This window comes from Bos taurus, chromosome 3 (assembly GCF_002263795.3).
Source record: "Bos taurus isolate L1 Dominette 01449 registration number 42190680 breed Hereford chromosome 3, ARS-UCD2.0, whole genome shotgun sequence".
In the NCBI taxonomy this organism is placed as follows: Eukaryota; Metazoa; Chordata; class Mammalia; order Artiodactyla; family Bovidae; genus Bos; species Bos taurus.
The window spans coordinates 29,389,474-29,407,453 of record NC_037330.1 but is presented as its reverse complement, the minus strand read 5'-3'; the positions used below and the strand labels follow the sequence as shown (position 1 = coordinate 29,407,453).

Genomic DNA, 17,980 nt, shown 5'->3' with positions numbered 1-17,980 from the left:
TAAGAGAAAGCAATGCATTCTTTTTCCCTGTGTATGAGACTTGTAACCTTGAGCCCCTCTGACCTTCCTTTTTTAATCTCTGCAAGTTAACAATCTACAAGGAACTTCTTTTAAGATATGAATTTTTCTTTCATCTAAAAAAAAAACAAAAATAAAAAGCCAAGAATGAGTCAAGTCTGGATCTTTTTGTGTGTGTTTCCTTACAGCAGGCTTGGCCTGGAGGAACCCAACAAATTCTCCTGCCTTCCACTTGGCAACAGTTGCCTGGGGTAGCTCTACACAACTCTGTCCAGCCCACTGCAGTGATCCCAGAGGCCATGGGCAGCGGCCAGCAGCTCACAGACTGGAGGCAAGTGCCCTGTGTTCCTCTCTGGGAGATTTACAAGGGCAGATCCCTTAGGGAAGGGGCTCTTGAAGATTTGGTGAGACAGGAAGAAAATAAGGGAAAGATTTATCTCTGTGAAATCCTTGAAGAAAAGAATCCATATCAGGCTAGGAGATGGAGTTACAAGAAAACTTCGAATACAGGGAAACAATAGGTTCTAAGTTCAGGAATTGATTTCTTCAGATTTAAAGGAAGTCTTCTACAATTAGAAACCATACAGTGAAAGCCCCCAAAGCTTTATAATCCAGATGCCCAGCCTTAAATAAAAAATATTTATTTGGTTGTTTTCATTGCTTTTTGTACCTATGTGGTCCTAATTTCTGAGCGTTTTCGGCATTCACGCTTCTCTTTCTGTTGATACAGGAATGCCCACTCTCATGGCAACCAGTACAGCACTATCATGCAGCAGCCATCCTTGCTGACGAACCACGTGACATTGGCCACTGCTCAGCCCCTTAATGTTGGCGTTGCCCATGTTGTCAGACAACAACAATCCAGTTCCCTTCCTTCAAAGAAGAATAAACAGTCTGCTCCAGTCTCTTCTAAGTAAGTCTCTGTTAGGGCTGATAGTTAAACTGCCAGTTTGAGAGAGATGTTGCCTGGCATTTAGAGTGTGGAGTATAGACACTTTTGGTATGAAGCAGCAAGAAGCTGCCAAATTGAAAAGAGCTAACCTTTGGGCATGCACACAGAACAGAGGTGTCCTGGTTACACTAATCATTTCTTTCTGCTGCTACTTTGAATCCAGCCTGATTTTGGCTGATGTTTTATTTTTTTGCCCACTTTACACAGTGAAATTTAACCACAGGGTAAAAAGGCATACAAAAATAAAATCTGTATTCTAATTTTGGTGTTCTTGCCCCTGGAAACTCTGGCTAGAGCAGTTAGTTTATAACTTTTATAGTTAAATATATTGGCTTAATGATTTGGTAAAAAGAAATCAAAGAGTTCTGGGGGTAAGTTATCTATTATAGTTTGGGGGACCAAGCCTGAATGAGCTTTCTTATGACTTGTTGTTGCAGGTCCTCTCTGGATGTTCTGCCGTCTCAAGTCTACTCTCTGGTTGGGAGCAGCCCCCTCCGTACTACATCTTCTTATAATTCCCTAGTTCCTGTTCAGGATCAGCATCAGCCAATCATCATTCCAGATACTCCCAGCCCTGCTGTGAGTGTCATCACCATCCGCAGCGACACTGATGAGGAAGAGGACAACAAATACAAACCCAATAGGTAAGACAGGTGAAAGTTTCCCTGGCTCTGTGGCTCCTACTCTTGGTCTTAGTCTATTGGCTTCAGAATAGTGGCTGTGAAAGGAATGACTGAAAAGGGCTATTTTGGAAGCATGGCCTTTTGTGAGTGGGCCAGAACACTGAAGTTTCCATCACTGAACATTGTCAGGTTTTCTTTAATATTACTTACGTTCATCAGTTAAGTCATTCGTTCAGATACATTTGATGGTTACTCAGGCTACTCTGGCTTAGAATGCACATTATATACTATAGACATGATCCCCTGCTTTTAAGGAACTTCAGAGTCTGAAAACAGATACTGTAACAGAAGCATATAAACAACAGTTGATTGGAACAAGTTGGAAGATATGAGATTATTTGAAATTCATGTAGTTTTTTATGTAAACAGACCTCGTTGGAAGAGGTAGAGTTTAAGTAGGGCTGCCTTCTTTCCCCCTACTGCTACATGATCATTCAGCTTAAGAATTTAAGTACCAGATTGTTTCCTTTTATCCCAACACCTTAATCCAAGTTTAATTGAGCAGTGAACTAAGAGAGAGTGGATACATTCAAGGACTGTGATACACACCTCTCTTGGTCTGAGCATAGTCAGTTGCCTTGATTGTTCTGTGTTCTTTTTCATTGGGTTTTTGGTGTTTGGCATATAGAAGAGGTGATAACTAAGTTTTGAGAGTGGTCATTGAACTGATTTGGGGAAGAAAAAAGTAAATTTTCCACTGAGGAACATAGTAATGACAAAAATTATATAACCAGCAGGATTGCTTTGACTGGAACAAAGCCTATTTAAAATTAAGGAAAAAGTAAAAGTAGTAAGGTAGGGATCAGTTTGTGAAGAAACTTTTTTAAAAAACACCTATAATGAAAAGTTTAGTTAGATACAGTAAGGAACTGCTTATAGTCTAGCTGTTGCTGCTGCTGCTAAGTTGCTTCAGTCGTGTCTGACTCTGTGACCCCATAGACAGCAGCCCACCAGGCTCCCCCGTCCCTGGAATTCTCCAGGCAAGAACACTGGAGTGGGTTGCCATTCCTTCTCCAGTGCATGAAAGTGCAGTCACTCAGTCGTGTCCGACTCTTAGCGATCCCATGGACTGGAGCCTACCATGCGCGTCCGTCCATGGATTTTCCAGGCAAGGGTATCGGAGTGGGGTGCCACTGCCTTCTCTGTATAGTCTAGCAGGGTGATATGAAAAAAGGTGGTGTTTGAAAGAATACTGTTGAAATTACTGTGAATAGGAATGGCTACGAGGCAACATAGAATAGTTGTTAAAAGTGTGTACTTTGGAGTCATTCTGTCCTGAGTCTGAATCCTGTCTTCACCACGTACCACTTGCATGACTGCAGTCAAGTTTCTTAATCTCCCTCTGCCTCAGTTTCCTTCTCTGCAAAACGCGGATCGAGTACCTGCTTCATGGAAGTGTTGTGAGGATTCAATGAAATACATGTAGAGTGTAAGAATAGTGCTTGACGCATAAAAAGTATTCAGAAATTTGTTGCCACTACTGTTAATTATTACTATCACAATGATTATCATCATTGCTGTTACAAGAGGACTGGAGACTAGCAAAGAAACATTGCTGTAAGAAGGTTGAATTTTCATGTATTTTTCTTCTCCTCAGCTCTGGCCTGAAGGCAAGGTCTAATGTCATCAGTTACGTCACTGTCAATGATTCTCCAGACTCTGACTCTTCCTTGAGCAGTCCGTACTCCACTGAGACCCTGAGTGCTCTCCGGGGCAATAGTGGGTCCCTTCCAGAGGGGCCTGGCAGAGTCGTGGGAGATGGCCCTGGCACCCGCACCATCATTGTACCTCCACTGAAAACTCAGCTTGGTGACTGCACTGTAGCAACCCAGGCCTCAGGTGAGTATTGTCATAGCTGGAACTGAATTCTCCTTTAATGTGTGTTCCTTAGTACACACATCCCTGTTCGGTCCCTGGGTCAGGAAGATCCCCTGGAGAGGCAAATGGCAACCCACTCCAGTATTCTGCCTGGGAAATCCCAGGGACAGAAGTCCATAGGGTTGCAAAGAGACGGACACGACTGAGCAACTAAACAACAGCAGCAGCTTGTGCCAGTGGTACAGACTAGCGGTACAGAGTTTCCTAAAACTTACCTAATTCAGGAATCAGTTCCTTGTAATGGGAGATTATTTTTTGCCATCAGTTTTTATCTCCTTGTGTTCATTTTGCTTGGATTAATATAAAAATGAGCTTGGAGTCTCAGAAATGTACTCACCGTTGATGGAAGAAGGTAGATAAGACATATGTTATGGGAGGCATGGAGAATTCGCAGGCAGGTTTTTTTTTTTTTGCCACAGGTGATTCAAATTTGACAGTCCACAAATAGGGTAATATTGAATACTGATAATATTAAAAATGATTACAAAAGCTGTTTTGGAAAGCAGTAGGTATTTTAGATCTTTTCTTACCCAATGGCATAGCAGTGATGCTTTTATGGGTTGTATTATCAACCGAATTACCTCCATCTTTTTTTGTTCTGTGAGATGCTGGGGTTAGGCTTCCTGGTTTAGTTATTGGGTAATGAAATGCAAACTGTAATAATAAACCCCAGTTTTCCTGGCTTAACATGATAGAAATTTTCTCCTTACTCACATGAGTTCCCAGTGCTCCTGGTTGGTAGGCCTGCAGTAAGTTAGGGATCAGAGCCTTGGAATCCTCAGTATCCAGTCAGAAGGAAGTATGGAGCGGGCACACACAGTTGTAACTTCTTTAGCCCCAGAAATAGTGAAAACTCATCACATGGCCCCACCTAGAAGCGAGGGGGCCCAGAAAATATAGTCCTTGTCGACGCAGCTCTTTTTCAGTGGCAACTTTATAATCTCTTTATAGAGAGGCCTGTGAATTTTTGGCATCAATATAGCCATCCCTTCCATACTTCTATAACTTAGTATTTTACTGTGAATTATAATACTACCAGAGACATAAGCAGGGTTCTAGTTTGAGGGTGACATGTGGTTCTTCTCCTCAGAAGTAGCTGTCCACTGCAGACAAGGCAAACCTTTCTGATGCCAAGCTGTGTTAAGTTGCTTCAGTCATGTCTGACTCTGCAACCCTATGGGCTATAGCCCACGAGGCTCCTCTGTCCTTGGAATTCTCCAGGCAAGAAGACTGGAGTGGGTTGCCATTCCCTCTTCCAAGGGATCTTTCCGATCCAGGGATCGAACCCAGGACTCCTGCATTGGCAGGCGTATTCTTTACCACTAAGCCACTGGAAAATCCCTGAGCAGCATTACTAGGAGCTCTGTCCTGTACTGGGTCCAAAGTAAATAGGATGCTCCGCCAGTCACTGAATATATGCTCCAGTTTTCCTCATGAGGCCACAGAAGGAAGCAAAATTTTGAAAACTGATCATGCTTATATTCAGCTGTAGTTTCTTCGAATTTCAAGAGACAGTGAATGCCCAACAAGATACAATCTTGTCTTCCTTTAAACCCCTTTGACACCTTAATGTTCCGAAGTATTACCAGTATCTTACTCAGTTTCACATTGTCATTTCTCTTCTTGTTTAATTCCTTCATACATAAAACCCTAGGCTTCTTGGGAGCAGGGTCTGTTCTTACTTGCGTTTATATTTCTAATAGTACCTTAACACTTTACTGGGGATCAGATACCATTTACTGAAGTGACCCTTCTGAAGACCCTCTTGGAGCTCTGTAGGAGGACAAAAAGAGATAATATAGTTTTTGTTCCTCTGGTGTAAATATAATTGAGGAGATAAGATACACATGCAACCTTAACTCTTGCAAACTTCATATAGACATGGACTGATTAATGTGGTGCCATGTGAGGTTTAGCTCAGTGATACTGAGCCCATGTCCGCTCATAACTAAGGCCTAGCTGACCCTTTTTTTAGGTCTCCTGAGCAGTAAGACCAAGCCAGTGGCTTCAGTGAGTGGGCAGTCATCTGGATGCTGTATCACCCCCACAGGGTACCGAGCTCAACGCGGGGGGACCAGTGCAGCGCAGCCACTCAACCTTAGCCAGGTAAGCTAGGGGCTTACCCTTAGCAGCTAGGGGCTGCTGCTTTCTGTTTGGGATCCCCCCTATTGTTGCTTTCTGGAGAAACCTGCTTCTGGCTGGATTGCTGAATAAAGCCAAATGAAGCACCTTTTGTGTTAAACAGCTTGGTGTTCCATGGCCCGCATCGTATCTGCATGTGCTGTGTCTCTTTATTCCCTCCATGAGTGTGTTCAGAGTATACGATCCAGGTTTTCCATCAGACCTTCCGAGTCTGTCCTGGGTAATTAGAGAAATGTCTGGAATTTAGAAAGCACCAAGGATGCTTTAGTCCATGCCTAGTTCTGCACTACCACCAGCGTTGAGACCAGATTCTCTTCTTTTATCTCCTGGGTCATAAATAACTTGAGCCTCATACTGTTTACTTGAAGCAAGGGACAGTGAAAAGCTGTCTGTACACTTAATCTACTGGTTCTAGTCTTACATGTTGCTTGAGTCTGGATTTCGGGCTCTTCTCCCCGCATCTGATCTTCTGATGGGTGGGGAGGGTCCCTACTCTATTTGTGTTCACTTTTTCCTCAGCTAAAATTATGGTGCTTGTATGGAAGCTATTAGCAGTGAGAAAGTGTAACTGTGAGGGTGTAACTGTGGGTTTGTGTACACGTGTGTGTGTGTGTGAGAGAGAGAGCACATACAAGTGCAGATGTGCGTTCGAGTTAGTGCATGTGTTTTAGGCACCACAATTCAAGAGGGATGTGAAGAACTTAGAGGAGAACAAAAGAAACAATGGCAAGGAAGAGAGGGTAGGGAAGATTCAAAGTCACTGACGCCAGAATAGGGTGAGTTGAGTCGACAGTTGCTCACTCGTAGGAGTGGGTAACCCCTGTGAACTCTTGATTTCCCCCTTTTCTCTGTCATACTGGAGAACAAACTGCTGCTGTTTGGGCTGGGTTAGGATCTGTTCTGCCAGGAGGCAGAGGGATGGATGGCCGCCTTCTGACAGCATTGCCAGTCTGGGAGATCTGTGCCCTGGCAGCCCAGAAGCAGTTTACTTTAGAACCTCAACTCTCAAAATTGGCCATTAGTGACCTCAAGATTCCTCACTCCCTTCTTCCTCCTTCCAGAACCAGCAGTCATCATCAGCTCCAACCTCGCAGGAGAGAAGCAGCAACCCTGCCCCCCGCAGGCAGCAGGCATTTGTGGCCCCGCTCTCCCAAGCCCCCTACGCCTTCCAGCATGGCAGCCCACTACACTCGACGGGGCACCCCCACCTGGCCCCAGCCCCTGCTCACCTGCCGAGCCAGCCTCATCTGTATACGTATGCTGCCCCCACCTCTGCGGCTGCATTGGGCCCCACCACCTCCATTGCTCATCTCTTCTCCCCCCAGGGCTCCTCAAGGCACGCTGCAGCCTATGCCACCCATCCGAGCACTCTGGTGCACCAGGTCCCTGTCAGTGTTGGGCCCAGTCTCCTCACTTCTGCCAGCGTGGCCCCTGCTCAGTACCAACACCAGTTTGCCACCCAGTCTTACATTGGGTCTTCCCGAGGCTCGACCATTTACACTGGATACCCACTGAGTCCTACCAAGATCAGCCAGTATTCTTACTTGTAGTTGGTGAGCATAAGGGAGGGGAGGGGGCAGAGTTCTTAATGGGCTGTCATGAGCCCCTCCCTTACCCTCTCCTGAAACTCCTTAGCCAGCAATTTGCTCCACAGGGGCCCACTGAAGCAGAAGGCTTTTCTCTGGGGAACCTGTCTCAGTATTGACTGCATTGTTGTAGTCTCCCAAAGTCTGCCCTGTTTTTTAATTCTTTATTTTTGTGACAGCATTTTTGGTATTTGGAAGAGTTCAGATGCCCATCGTCTGCAGTTACCAAGGAAGAGAGATCATTCTGAAGTTACCTTTGAAAAATATTTTCCCTCTCTGACTTGATTTCTATAAATGCTTTTAAAAACAAGTGAAGTATCTTTTTATTTAACTTTATTTTATTGTAATTCCTGGTCAGAGGAAAAACGGTGATAGGAGGACTTGGTAACAAGTAAGGAAAGGAAAACCATTACTTTCTGCTTGTTTAAAAACCAAGACTTAATTGCTTCTCTTAAGAGCAGCTTGCACAAGTCTGTATTTTACTGTCTCGCATTTCTCAGAATTTTACCTTTGCTAATGGGACATTTAAGCTTACGGTGTTTTAGTTTTGTTTCATGTCATGTTATATTTAGTGGGAAATTTTTATTTTTGCAAAACTGGTTACATACTACTCTGTGTTACTATTGGGATTCTCTCAGTTGCTCCTGTGTTTATTATAAAGTAGTGTTAAAAAGGCAGCTCACCATTTGCTGGTAACTTAGTGTGAGAGAATCCATACCTACCATGAAAGCACCGGGTGTTCTTTTTAAATGAAGCCCTGTGCATTCTTTTTAAATTATTTAAAAAAAAGTCTTTCTCTGATTCAGCTTCAATTTTATTCTTGGAAAAGCCATTAAGGTGGTTATTATTGTATGGTGGTGGTGGTTTTATTATATGCAAGCTCTCTTTGTATTATGTGATACTGGCATTGATGAGCTTTGCCTGAAGATTAGTATGAATTTTCAATAATACACCTCTTTCTCTCTTTGCCTCATCTCTCCCTTTGTTCTATGTGATTTATTTGGGGAGAAAGCTAAAGGATCTGAAATCAGATAAGAACGTTGTGTATAGCTTTTATACTTAAAAGTAGCTTTCTTTGTATGCCAGCAGCAAATTGAATGCTCTCTTACTAAGACTTATATAATAAGTGCATGTAGGAATTGCAAAAAATATTTTAAAAATTTATTACTGAATTTAAAAATATTTTAGAAGTTTTGTAATGGTGGTGTTTTAATATTTTGCATAATTAAATATGTACATACTGATTAGAAGACTATAACAAGCAATTTTTCCTGCTAACCCAAAATGTTATTTGTAATCAAATGTGTAGTGATTACACTTGAATTGTGTATTTAGTGTGTATCTGATCCTCCAGTGTTACCCCGGAGATAAAATTGATGTCTCCATTGTATTTAAACCAAATGAACTGATACTTGTTGGAATGTATGTGAACTAATTGCGATTATAATAGAGCATATTACTGTAGTGCTGAGTGAGCAGGGGCATTGCCTGCAAGGAGAGGAGACCCTTGGAATTGTTTTGCACAGGTGTGTCTGGTGAGGAGTTGTTCAGTGTGTGTCTCTTCCTTCCCTTTCTCCTCCTTCCCTTATTGTAGTGCCTTATATGATAATGTAGTGGTTCATAGAGTTTACAGTGAGCTTGCCTTAGGACGGACCAGCAAGCCCCCGTGGACCCAAAGCTGTTCACCGGGATTTATCAGAACAGGATTAGTAGCTGTGTTGTGTATATGCATTATTCTCAGTTTCCCTGCCGACATTGGACAACAAAAACAGTAGCTTCTCTCTTTTACCACCACCTCTACCCCTTTCTGTTTTGGATTCTCAGCTGTGTTCTCACAGAAGCATTTTCCCTATGTGGCTCTCTCACTGTGCATTGCTACCTTGCTTCTGTGAGAATTTAGGAAGCAGGTGAGAGGAGTCAAGTCAATATTAAATATGCATCCCCCCCCCATTTTTTTAAGTATGTGCAATCACTTTTAGATGATTGATTTTTTCCTTTTCCCATGTGGCAGTCCTTCCTGCGAATAGTCAACATTCCTAGTAAAATATTTGCTTGTTGAAAAAAACATGTAACAGATGTGTTTATACCAAAGAGCCTGTTGTATTGCTTACCATGTCCCCAATACTATGAGGAGGAGTTTTGTGATGCCGCTGGTGACAGGGAACTCACAGAAAGGCTTCTTAACCGGTGAAGAATATTAAGAAGGAACCAAAGCCTGTTGAGTCATTGGACTTCTGAGGTTTCTTTTTAACAACTTCTGTATTCTTGGGGCCCTTCAAACTGTGAAATTGTCCTTGTACTCTCAGCTCCTGCACGGATCTGGGTCAAGAAGAGGGTACTGGGGATGGCAAAGTTCCTGCCCGTAAAGATTTGAGGGAAGAAGGTTAACCCTAAGACGTGGATGTGTTCCATCTGAACTGAAGGTTATAGATTTGAGGGATATGTCTAGGACTGGTTCTTTGTAGAGATGGTGTCAAGGAGGTGCAGGATGGAGATGGGAGACTTCATGGGACCTGGTCAGCAAGCTCTGTACCAGGTTGAACACCGAGGAGCTGTCAAGGTATTTGGAATTTCTTCATTGGAAGGAGGAAGGGCTTTCAGGATGGGGCAGATAGTCAGAACAGCCTACCAGGAACATGATGTTTTTCTACTTTCTTTTCATCATTATATTGAGTTCTGTTCTCAGCACTGTATTGGTCAAGATACCCAAGCAGTTTGTACAGTTTCTGTCACTAGTATTATACAGTTTTTTGTGTCAGCGTGGGTGATCTTTGTGTAAAACTCTTTTTGCCAAACATTCTCATTTTCTTTCTCAAAGGCAGATCTATGGAAACTTTTTTTGTTCCTTATCTTTCCTCTACAAGGGATAAGATTTGTTGTTTTTGTAAGAAATGAGATGCAGGGGGGCGGGGGGACACAAAACACGCCACTCCCGTGCCCCCCCCGCCCCGACCCCCCCGCCTTCAGTCTGGTAAATGGATACCACTTAAGATAGGAGTCTTCATGGGGAGAAGACAATAATACCCAGAGCTTATATTGTTACCATAGTCACCTTACTAGCAGTGTGTGGCTTTAAGAATTTTAGAGATCTTCAGTTTTAATTTTGCAAATTGGCGTTTCAGATTTACCAAGATGGAAATTCATCTGTGTCTGCTGAATGCGTATGTGCTCAATGTGGCTTAGATTCTGTCTCTGGGGCTTAACATTGCTAGCCCTGACAGGGTGAGGGAAGCCCTGTGAATAAAGTGAGCAGCTGGCCCAGGTCACAGAGGCCTGACCTCAGACCGGCTTAAGGCTTTAAGTCCTCTCAGAGCTTGTATTTCCAGCTTCCCCACTTCAGGGGTGAGGGAGAAAGTGGGAAGGTGCAGCCACTCTGGGCTCATCAGGACACTTGATCGCTCCAGAGTTGGTCAGTGCTCAGCTAAAACCTCAGCCCCAGGAAGGAGAACGCCATTTAAACCGTTCTGGCCATCCATCGCCCTCCACTGGAGGGGCTAGCTCGACTGCCCTTAGCCAGGCAAGTGCAGTAATGTGTGTTCTATTCAGCATTATTACGCAGAAACCCACTGGTTAGGATGGTTTGTTTTAGGATAGGAAATGAAATTGCCTCTCAGTGACAGGAATGACCCAAGCCTGCTTCCTATTTCGATTCTGTTTTAAACTGATGGATGGTGCAGCATGTCTACATGGTTGTTTGTTGCTAAACTTTATATAATGTGTGGTTTTGATTCAGCTTGAAAAATAATCTCACTACATGTAGCAGTACATTTTATGTACATTATATGTAACGTTAGTATTTCTGCTTTGAATCCTTGATATTGCAATGGAATTCCAACTTTATTAAATGTATTTGATATGCTAGTTATTGTGTGTGATTTAAACTTTTTTTGCTTTCTCCCTTTTCTGGTTGTGCGCTTTCTTTTACAACAAGCCTTTAGAAACAGTTTCTGAGAATTACTGAGCTATGTTTGTAACGCAGATGTACTTAGGGAGTATGTAAAATAATCATTTTAACAAAAAAAATAGATATTTAAAATTTAATACTAACTACGGGAAAAGGGTCCATTGTGTAAAACATAGTTTATCTTTGGATTCAATGTTTGTCTTTGGTTTTACAAAGTAGCTTGTATTTTCAGTATTTTCTACATAATATGGTAAAATGTAGAGCAATTGCAATGCATCAATAAAATGGGTAAATTTTCTGATTCATGTGACTGGTTTTGACTTGTGTTACAAGGGTGCAAAGAGGATCGACAATGGCCTCTTTGGAGTGGCTGAATACGTTGCATCTGAAGACTGGTAGAATGTTAGAGACAAGTTCCTTCTTCATACAAATCTTCATACAAATCCACAGGAGAAATGGCTAGGGCCTGATAGGGGACACTTCCCCAGAATGGAGTGTCCAGGGCCCTAACTTAAGAGCATCTGGATCTAGCCCTTTGGAAAAGGCAGAAACTTCTGACACTCATTAATGAAACTGCTTCCTAGCATGTTCCACCAAACATTTAAAGTACCAAAATGAAAATAAGAATAACCACAAGATGATGCTATTTTCCCCTCCTTTCAAGCTGTACGGTTAGAAGACTAGTTTTTGTTTGTCTGTTTTTTAGAGGAGAATTTCTGATCAGATTTCTCATGATTAAAATCCTGATTTGTCTAGAGTCATCACCATGGGTCTCTGAATACATGCTATGTTCATTTGACTTCTTTTGACGTATGTGTTTCAAGACAAGTCTATCTTACAGTGGCCATTAATTCATTTGGGGCTCCTGCAGTCATAGTTGGAAAACAGAAATGAAAAAACAGAAATGCCCTTTGGAGCCGTAACCAAGAGAAATTATCAATAGTCTGTTCTCTCCCATTACTAGGGAAGTCAGAATACATTTAATTTAGACCACAAACATACATTTTTCAGATTTTTTCCCCCTAAATGAGTGTAAAATTAGTGTGCACTGAACACTCCCTAGTTTTGGTAAGATAATATTCTAGGAGCTTTCAGGCAAAGGAAGACTATATAGAATGACTCTGCTGTCAGGCTCTCTTCCAGATAATCAAGAATTAATTTACTAATTTCTCAGTGACCTGTTTTGGGTTTTTTTGTTTCTTTAGTTCTGATCTCGGTTACATTGTCTTTCTTAGGCTAAATCAAGGAGAGGCTCCTTAAGTAATTGGATAGTCCGTGGGGAAAGGTGCATTTTAATCATGAAAACCCTTGTAAATTCGGTCTACTTGGCTTGCCTTGTGGAAAATTTTCCACTGGAGGTGAAGTCTAAGCCTTGGTTTTCCTGTTAATTCTGAGATGATACCGGGTGCTTAGCACAAGGTGGCGCCAGTGAGCTGTAGAGGAAGGTACTACAGACGTGAGCACTATGGCCTTTTTTCCCACCTCTTCCCCTCAGACCTCATCTCCCCTGCTTCCAGCTTCCACCAAAGGCAGAAAACAATCCATGGTATTATTGCTGGGAAAGGAAAGGATAAATGAAGAATGTTTCTGAAGTCAGCGTCGGAAGCATTCTAAAGCAGAAATAACAGTTTGCTGAGTTTTCTCTGGGGTTTCTGCCTCCCCCTGCTAGCTCCTTTTCCTGGATGACTGCCCAGAAGGCCTTTGCCCTAGGGTTTCCAGTCCCCTTCTGCAGCCTAGGCAGGAAGTGGTTAAAGCTTCTGGCTGCTCTGCAATGGGGCCATCTGTGTTTGATCAGTCCAGGCGGAAAGGAGGGGGCTGGGGCCTTAAAGAGACTGAAAGCATTCCAGAGTAGTGAGAGAGACCAGAGATGGAGAAGGAGAGAAGGCACCGCCCCCAGCCCGCCTCCAAAGCTAACCCGCCGGCTTGAGTGCTTGAGTGCAAGAGGCCGACCGCACACACTCTGGCCCTACTATTCCACTGCCATGGGGCCCCACACTCAGCTCCTCATCTTGCTCCTTTTGTCATGGTTGGGACCCCTTCAAGGACAGCAGCACCACCTTGTGGAATACATGGAACGCCGATTAGCTGCCTTAGAGGTAAGTGACTCTTCTGGCCCAGCCCGGAAGGATTCCATATCTTCTAAGTTAATTCACCCAGTTTGTCAGGGACCTGGGGATGGATGACAAATTAGGCTCTGTAAGTACCTACAGAAACCTCCATCTTTTAATAAGGATTCTCAGAATTGCAAGTCTTCCTCTTTCCCCACATCCATAGAGTGCAGTGCATGTGTGCTCAGACTTGTCCGACTCTTGAAACCCCATGAACTGTAGCCCACCAGGCTCCTCTATCCATGGGATTCTTAAGGTAAGAATACTGGAATGGGTTGCCATTTCCTCCTCTAGGGGGTCTTCCGGACCCAGGGATTGAACCCAAGTCTTCTGCATCTCCTGCATTGCAGCCGAATTCTTTACCACTGAGCCACCAGGGAAGCCGACATTCATAGTGCAGTTCTAAAGCAAATAGACCTCTGTGTTTCACCCCTGGGATTAAATGGGATAAGGGAACAGAGTGGAAATGAGAGCTAGAATTGCAAGGATTTATCCATCTCAAGAGGAGCTGATGGTTCTATTAAAAGTTGGAAGTTCTCAGAGAATCTGCAACTTGCTATTTAATGGCTTGGAGCCTGTAGCATCCTAATTCCTAAGAGGGGGATAGCATAATGGAGCAGAGATCCCTTCTCACCCTCATGCACTTAGACTGCCCTAGAGGCTCAGATGATTCGGTGGCACTGCTCACAGAGAGCAGGCCAGAGGATGCAAAGTCAGGATAGGGGCCTGCGTGGGTCTTAGCCCAGCTCTTTGCACATTTAGCGTCTTGAACATTTTGTTTCCTTTCTGTGGGGATTGCGGGGAATGCTGATGACTGCCTGAGTTTGTGCCTTTTCCATTCCCAACTCCCTGCTCGGGCCTCTTCCTGCCTGGGAGTTGTGACCCTGCAGCCCTCCTTCCTGCTGCCCCATCCCTTCAGGAACGGCTGGCCCAGTGCCAGGACCAGAGTAGTCGGCATGCTGCTGAGCTGCGGGACTTCAAGAACAAGATGCTGCCGCTGTTGGAGGTGGCCGAGAAGGAACGGGAGGCGCTCAGAACTGAAGCTGACACCATCTCCGGGAGAGTAGACCGTCTGGAGCGGGAGGTGGACTATCTAGAGACCCAGAATCCGGCCCTGCCATGTGTAGAGGTTGATGAGAAGGTGACCGGAGGCCCTGGGACCAAAGGCAAGGGCAGAAGAAATGAGAAGTACGATATGATAACAGGTAAGCTAATCTGAGACAGGCCCCTGTGTTCTTCCTTGGGTTTTTCCCTTTTCTCCTTATCCCAGTCTATTTGGCTGTATCTTCTGGAGTCTCTTTTAGGGAAATCTCTGTAATATCAGGTTCATTAAGGAGAGTTTCTGGGGACCCAGGCCTCTGGTGCCCTTTCTCCCAGTCTTCCATAGAGTAGAGGTATTCACTGGGCAAATGCCCGCTCTTGTCCAAACTGCCCACCCAGGGAGGTTCCTACAGTGAGCATCTAACTCTTGCCTGTATTTCCTTGTCCTGTGTTTTTCTCCTTTCCCACGAGACTGTGGCTACACAATCTCTCAGGTGAGATCAATGAAGATCCTGAAGCGGTTTGGTGGCCCAGCCGGTCTATGGACAAAGGATCCACTGGGCCCAGCAGAGAAGATCTACGTGTTAGATGGGACCCAGAACGACACAGCCTTTGTCTTCCCAAGACTGCGTGACTTCACCCTTGCCATGGCCGCCCGGAAGGCTTCCCGGGTCCGGGTGCCCTTCCCCTGGGTAGGCACGGGCCAGCTGGTGTATGGTGGCTTTCTGTATTATGCCCGGAGGCCCCCTGGAGGGCCTGGAGGGGGCGGTGAGTTGCAGAACACTTTGCAGCTCATTAAGTTCCACCTGGCAAACCGGACAGTGGTGGACAGTTCAGTGTTCCCAGCGGAGGGCTTGATCCCCCCATATGGGCTGACGGCAGACACATACATAGACCTGGCGGCTGACGAGGAGGGCCTTTGGGCTGTCTATGCCACCCGGGAGGATGACAGGCACTTGTGTCTGGCCAAGTTAGACCCACAGACACTGGACACAGAGCAGCAGTGGGATACCCCGTGTCCCCGTGAAAATGCCGAGGCCGCCTTTGTCATCTGTGGGACCCTCTACGTTGTCTATAATACCCGCCCCGCCAGCCGTGCCCGCATCCAGTGCTCCTTTGACGCCAGCGGCACCCTGACCCCTGAAAGGGCAGCACTCCCTTATTTCCCCCGCCGATATGGTGCCCATGCCAGCCTGCGCTATAACCCCCGTGAGCGCCAGCTCTACGCCTGGGATGATGGCTACCAGATTGTCTATAAGCTGGAGATGAGGAAGAAAGAGGAAGAAGTTTGAGGGAGCTGGTCTTATTTTTTTGAATTTCTTTCACCTCCATACATTTATATCCTAAGTTTCCTGCTCTTCATTCTCCAGATGTGGGCAAGTTGTGATTCAAATCTCGTGTTTTTAATCCATGGAAGCTAAATTCTCCCGGCCCCATGCATTTCACATGGGACTCCAGATCTTAAGGAATCCTTTCTGAGCTAAAAGAAAGCAAGCCCCAAATGTTCACTCCTCTGCTGCCCCATGTAAACAAATTACAAGCCAGTGAAAGACGACCCAGTTCCAGAGCTCTGACCCTTAAATATATGGGGGCAACCACAATGATCAGGCAACAGAATATTTCTGGCCTTAGTGGGAGTCAGGGGAGAGAGGGTGAGGAGGAGACTTTTAGCTCTGCCCTCTCTCCCTTTCCCTTCAGTGCCCTAGAGAATGGGACTCATTCTGTACTGCAGACTTTTGCATTAAAAGGAAAATCCACTGCTCCTCGGCTGTGTGTGTTTGGGGTAGCCCTTGGATCAGATTTCTCCCCATGATCGTCCATTTTCTCCTCTGCCACATAGCCACTCCTTAAGCCACATTAGGGCCTTGGATAGGCTCCCAGGCCAAGGCAGAGGGGCTACTCTAGTTACAGACTTCATCAGGAGGCGCCTGGGGAGGCGGGGTATCCGCCACTTAGGGAGGTTGGGCGAAAGGCTTCCCTCCACACCCACCGTTGTCCACACCAGCCTTCCCAGAACCCCAGATGGCACCGCGCCTGTAGCCACGGGACTGGGGCCCAGGGGCAGAGCTTCCAATTCCAATTCTCTGAGGTTTTGAAGCAGAAAATGGATTTTAGTCACACTGCAGTCGAACGTGGGAACTAGAGCCCTGAATATACATGTGTGTTCAGTAAGAACTGTCTCACTTCTGACGTGGGCTCTGTGCCGCCCCCTACGCGGAAGCCCGCTCCCATCTCTAGCATGGGGCTCAACCCCAGGGCCATGTTGCTCAATTGCGCTCTTGGTCTGCAGGGCTCTGATTTTCCGAATGCCACGGCGTCTGCGGTTTGGGTGAGGAGGAGGGGCAGTGACCACGTCCTTACCAGTTTCCCAACACATCTTCTCTCCACCCACCTCGCCCCCACCTACCTACCTCAGTCCCGGACCTCGGGGAAGTCTGTCCAGAAGTCCTGGAAACTTAACCCTTTGCTGCCTAGCACCCTGGCCTCTCTGGTCGAGACGTACAGAAGGCCAGTGCGGGAAGGCAGAAGGGACAGATGGAAACCTAGGTTTTGGAGTCCATTCTCTAGGCATCTGCTGAGCTCTGTACCAGGCCCCATTCTAGCCTCATCCTCATGTCCAACATTCAGGAGCACGGCCCTCTGATGGACAAGATCCACTGCTTTGACAGTGAAATTGACCTCGGAGCAGCCCTGCGGGGAGGGGGGGGGGGGTGTCCTGGTTATTAACCTCTTGGCAGGAGGGGAAAGGGACCCCGAGGATATCTCTCCCTCGCCCAGCCCCGGCCCAGGGTAAGGTTGATCAGTCAGGGCCCTGCCATCCTCCTTTTGTTTTCTTGTCTCTCCGGGCAGAGCTGCTCCTGACGTAGGTTGGGGAGGCAGGGGAAAAAAAGCTCTGAAGCACCTCACAAAGGCCCTATTGTGGGGAGCCCGGGACGGGGCGGTGGGGGGAGGTCTCGCTCCCATTCAGTTCTCCGTAATGTGAGGCTGGCAGCAGTAATCACCACCTGTCAGCCCACAGAGGCGTCTGCCCACGGAACATCTGGTTCCGCAGCGCACGGTGCACGAGAGGCTGTGGAGGAGGAGGAGTTCCCGCAGGCCTGGAAACAAGGGTCCCGGGCTCCGAGGAGGGGGCGTGTACACGGGGCGGGGCAGGGGAGGGGAGGAGCTCGGCTCCTTAATGTGACACTCGGGTAAGGGCCTGACCCTAAGCTGCTGGATAGAGGACGGGGCCCTGTCTGTAGAGGTATCTTGATACAGCACCAAACGGCAGAAGTGGCTTTTTGAAGACCCTGAGGAGGGAATAGCTCTGGGACTGTGTAAATGACATCCGTGTGAGGCTGCTGCTGCTGCTGCTAAACCGCTTCAGTCGAGTCCGACTCTGTGCGGCCCCATAGACGGCAGCCCACCAGGCTCCTCCGTCCCTGGGATTCTCCAGGCAAGAACACTGGAGTGGCTTGCATTTCCTTCTCCAGTCCATTAAAGTGAAAAGTGAAAGTGAAGTCTCTCAGTCGTGTCCAACTCTTAGTGACCCCATGGACTGCAGCCCACCAGGCTCCTCTGTCCATGGGATTTTCCAGGCAAGAGTACTGGAGTGGGGAGTGGGGTGCCATTGCCTTCTCCGTCAGTGTGAGGAGTGAGGACGAAAAACTGGTCCTTCAACCTCACCA

General features: G+C 46.1%; 2 protein-coding genes across 8 annotated transcripts in view; both read left to right on the top strand.

Annotated features, from left to right (window-relative positions):
• HIPK1 (homeodomain interacting protein kinase 1) overlaps nucleotides 1–11,468 on the top strand; it is a 54,327-nt gene extending 42,859 nt beyond the window's left edge. For 2 of the 7 annotated variants that reach the window (XM_024987693.2, XM_010803110.4), the window contains 6 exons: nucleotides 207–349; nucleotides 749–931; nucleotides 1,408–1,614; nucleotides 3,251–3,492; nucleotides 5,507–5,637; nucleotides 6,735–11,468. In XM_024987693.2, coding sequence (XP_024843461.1) covers nucleotides 207–349; nucleotides 749–931; nucleotides 1,408–1,614; nucleotides 3,251–3,492; nucleotides 5,507–5,637; nucleotides 6,735–7,223 — 1,395 coding nt within the window. In that variant the 3' untranslated portion in view covers nucleotides 7,224–11,468. Of the gene's footprint in view, nucleotides 1–206; nucleotides 350–748; nucleotides 932–1,407; nucleotides 1,615–3,250; nucleotides 3,493–5,506; nucleotides 5,638–6,344; nucleotides 6,450–6,734 lie in introns of all 7 variants that reach the window. The other 5 variants (XM_059883514.1, XM_005204021.5, XM_005204017.5 and 2 more) reach the window with 5 other exon arrangements.
• A 1,603-nt stretch (nucleotides 11,469–13,071) lies between these two features.
• Nucleotides 13,072–16,074, top strand: OLFML3 (olfactomedin like 3). The gene is given in 3 exon segments (NM_001075197.1): nucleotides 13,072–13,259; nucleotides 14,191–14,476; nucleotides 14,784–16,074. Coding segments are annotated over 3 exon segments (1,221 nt in total). The 5' UTR covers nucleotides 13,072–13,145; the 3' UTR covers nucleotides 15,605–16,074.
• Nucleotides 16,075–17,980: the final 1,906 nt, after the last annotated feature.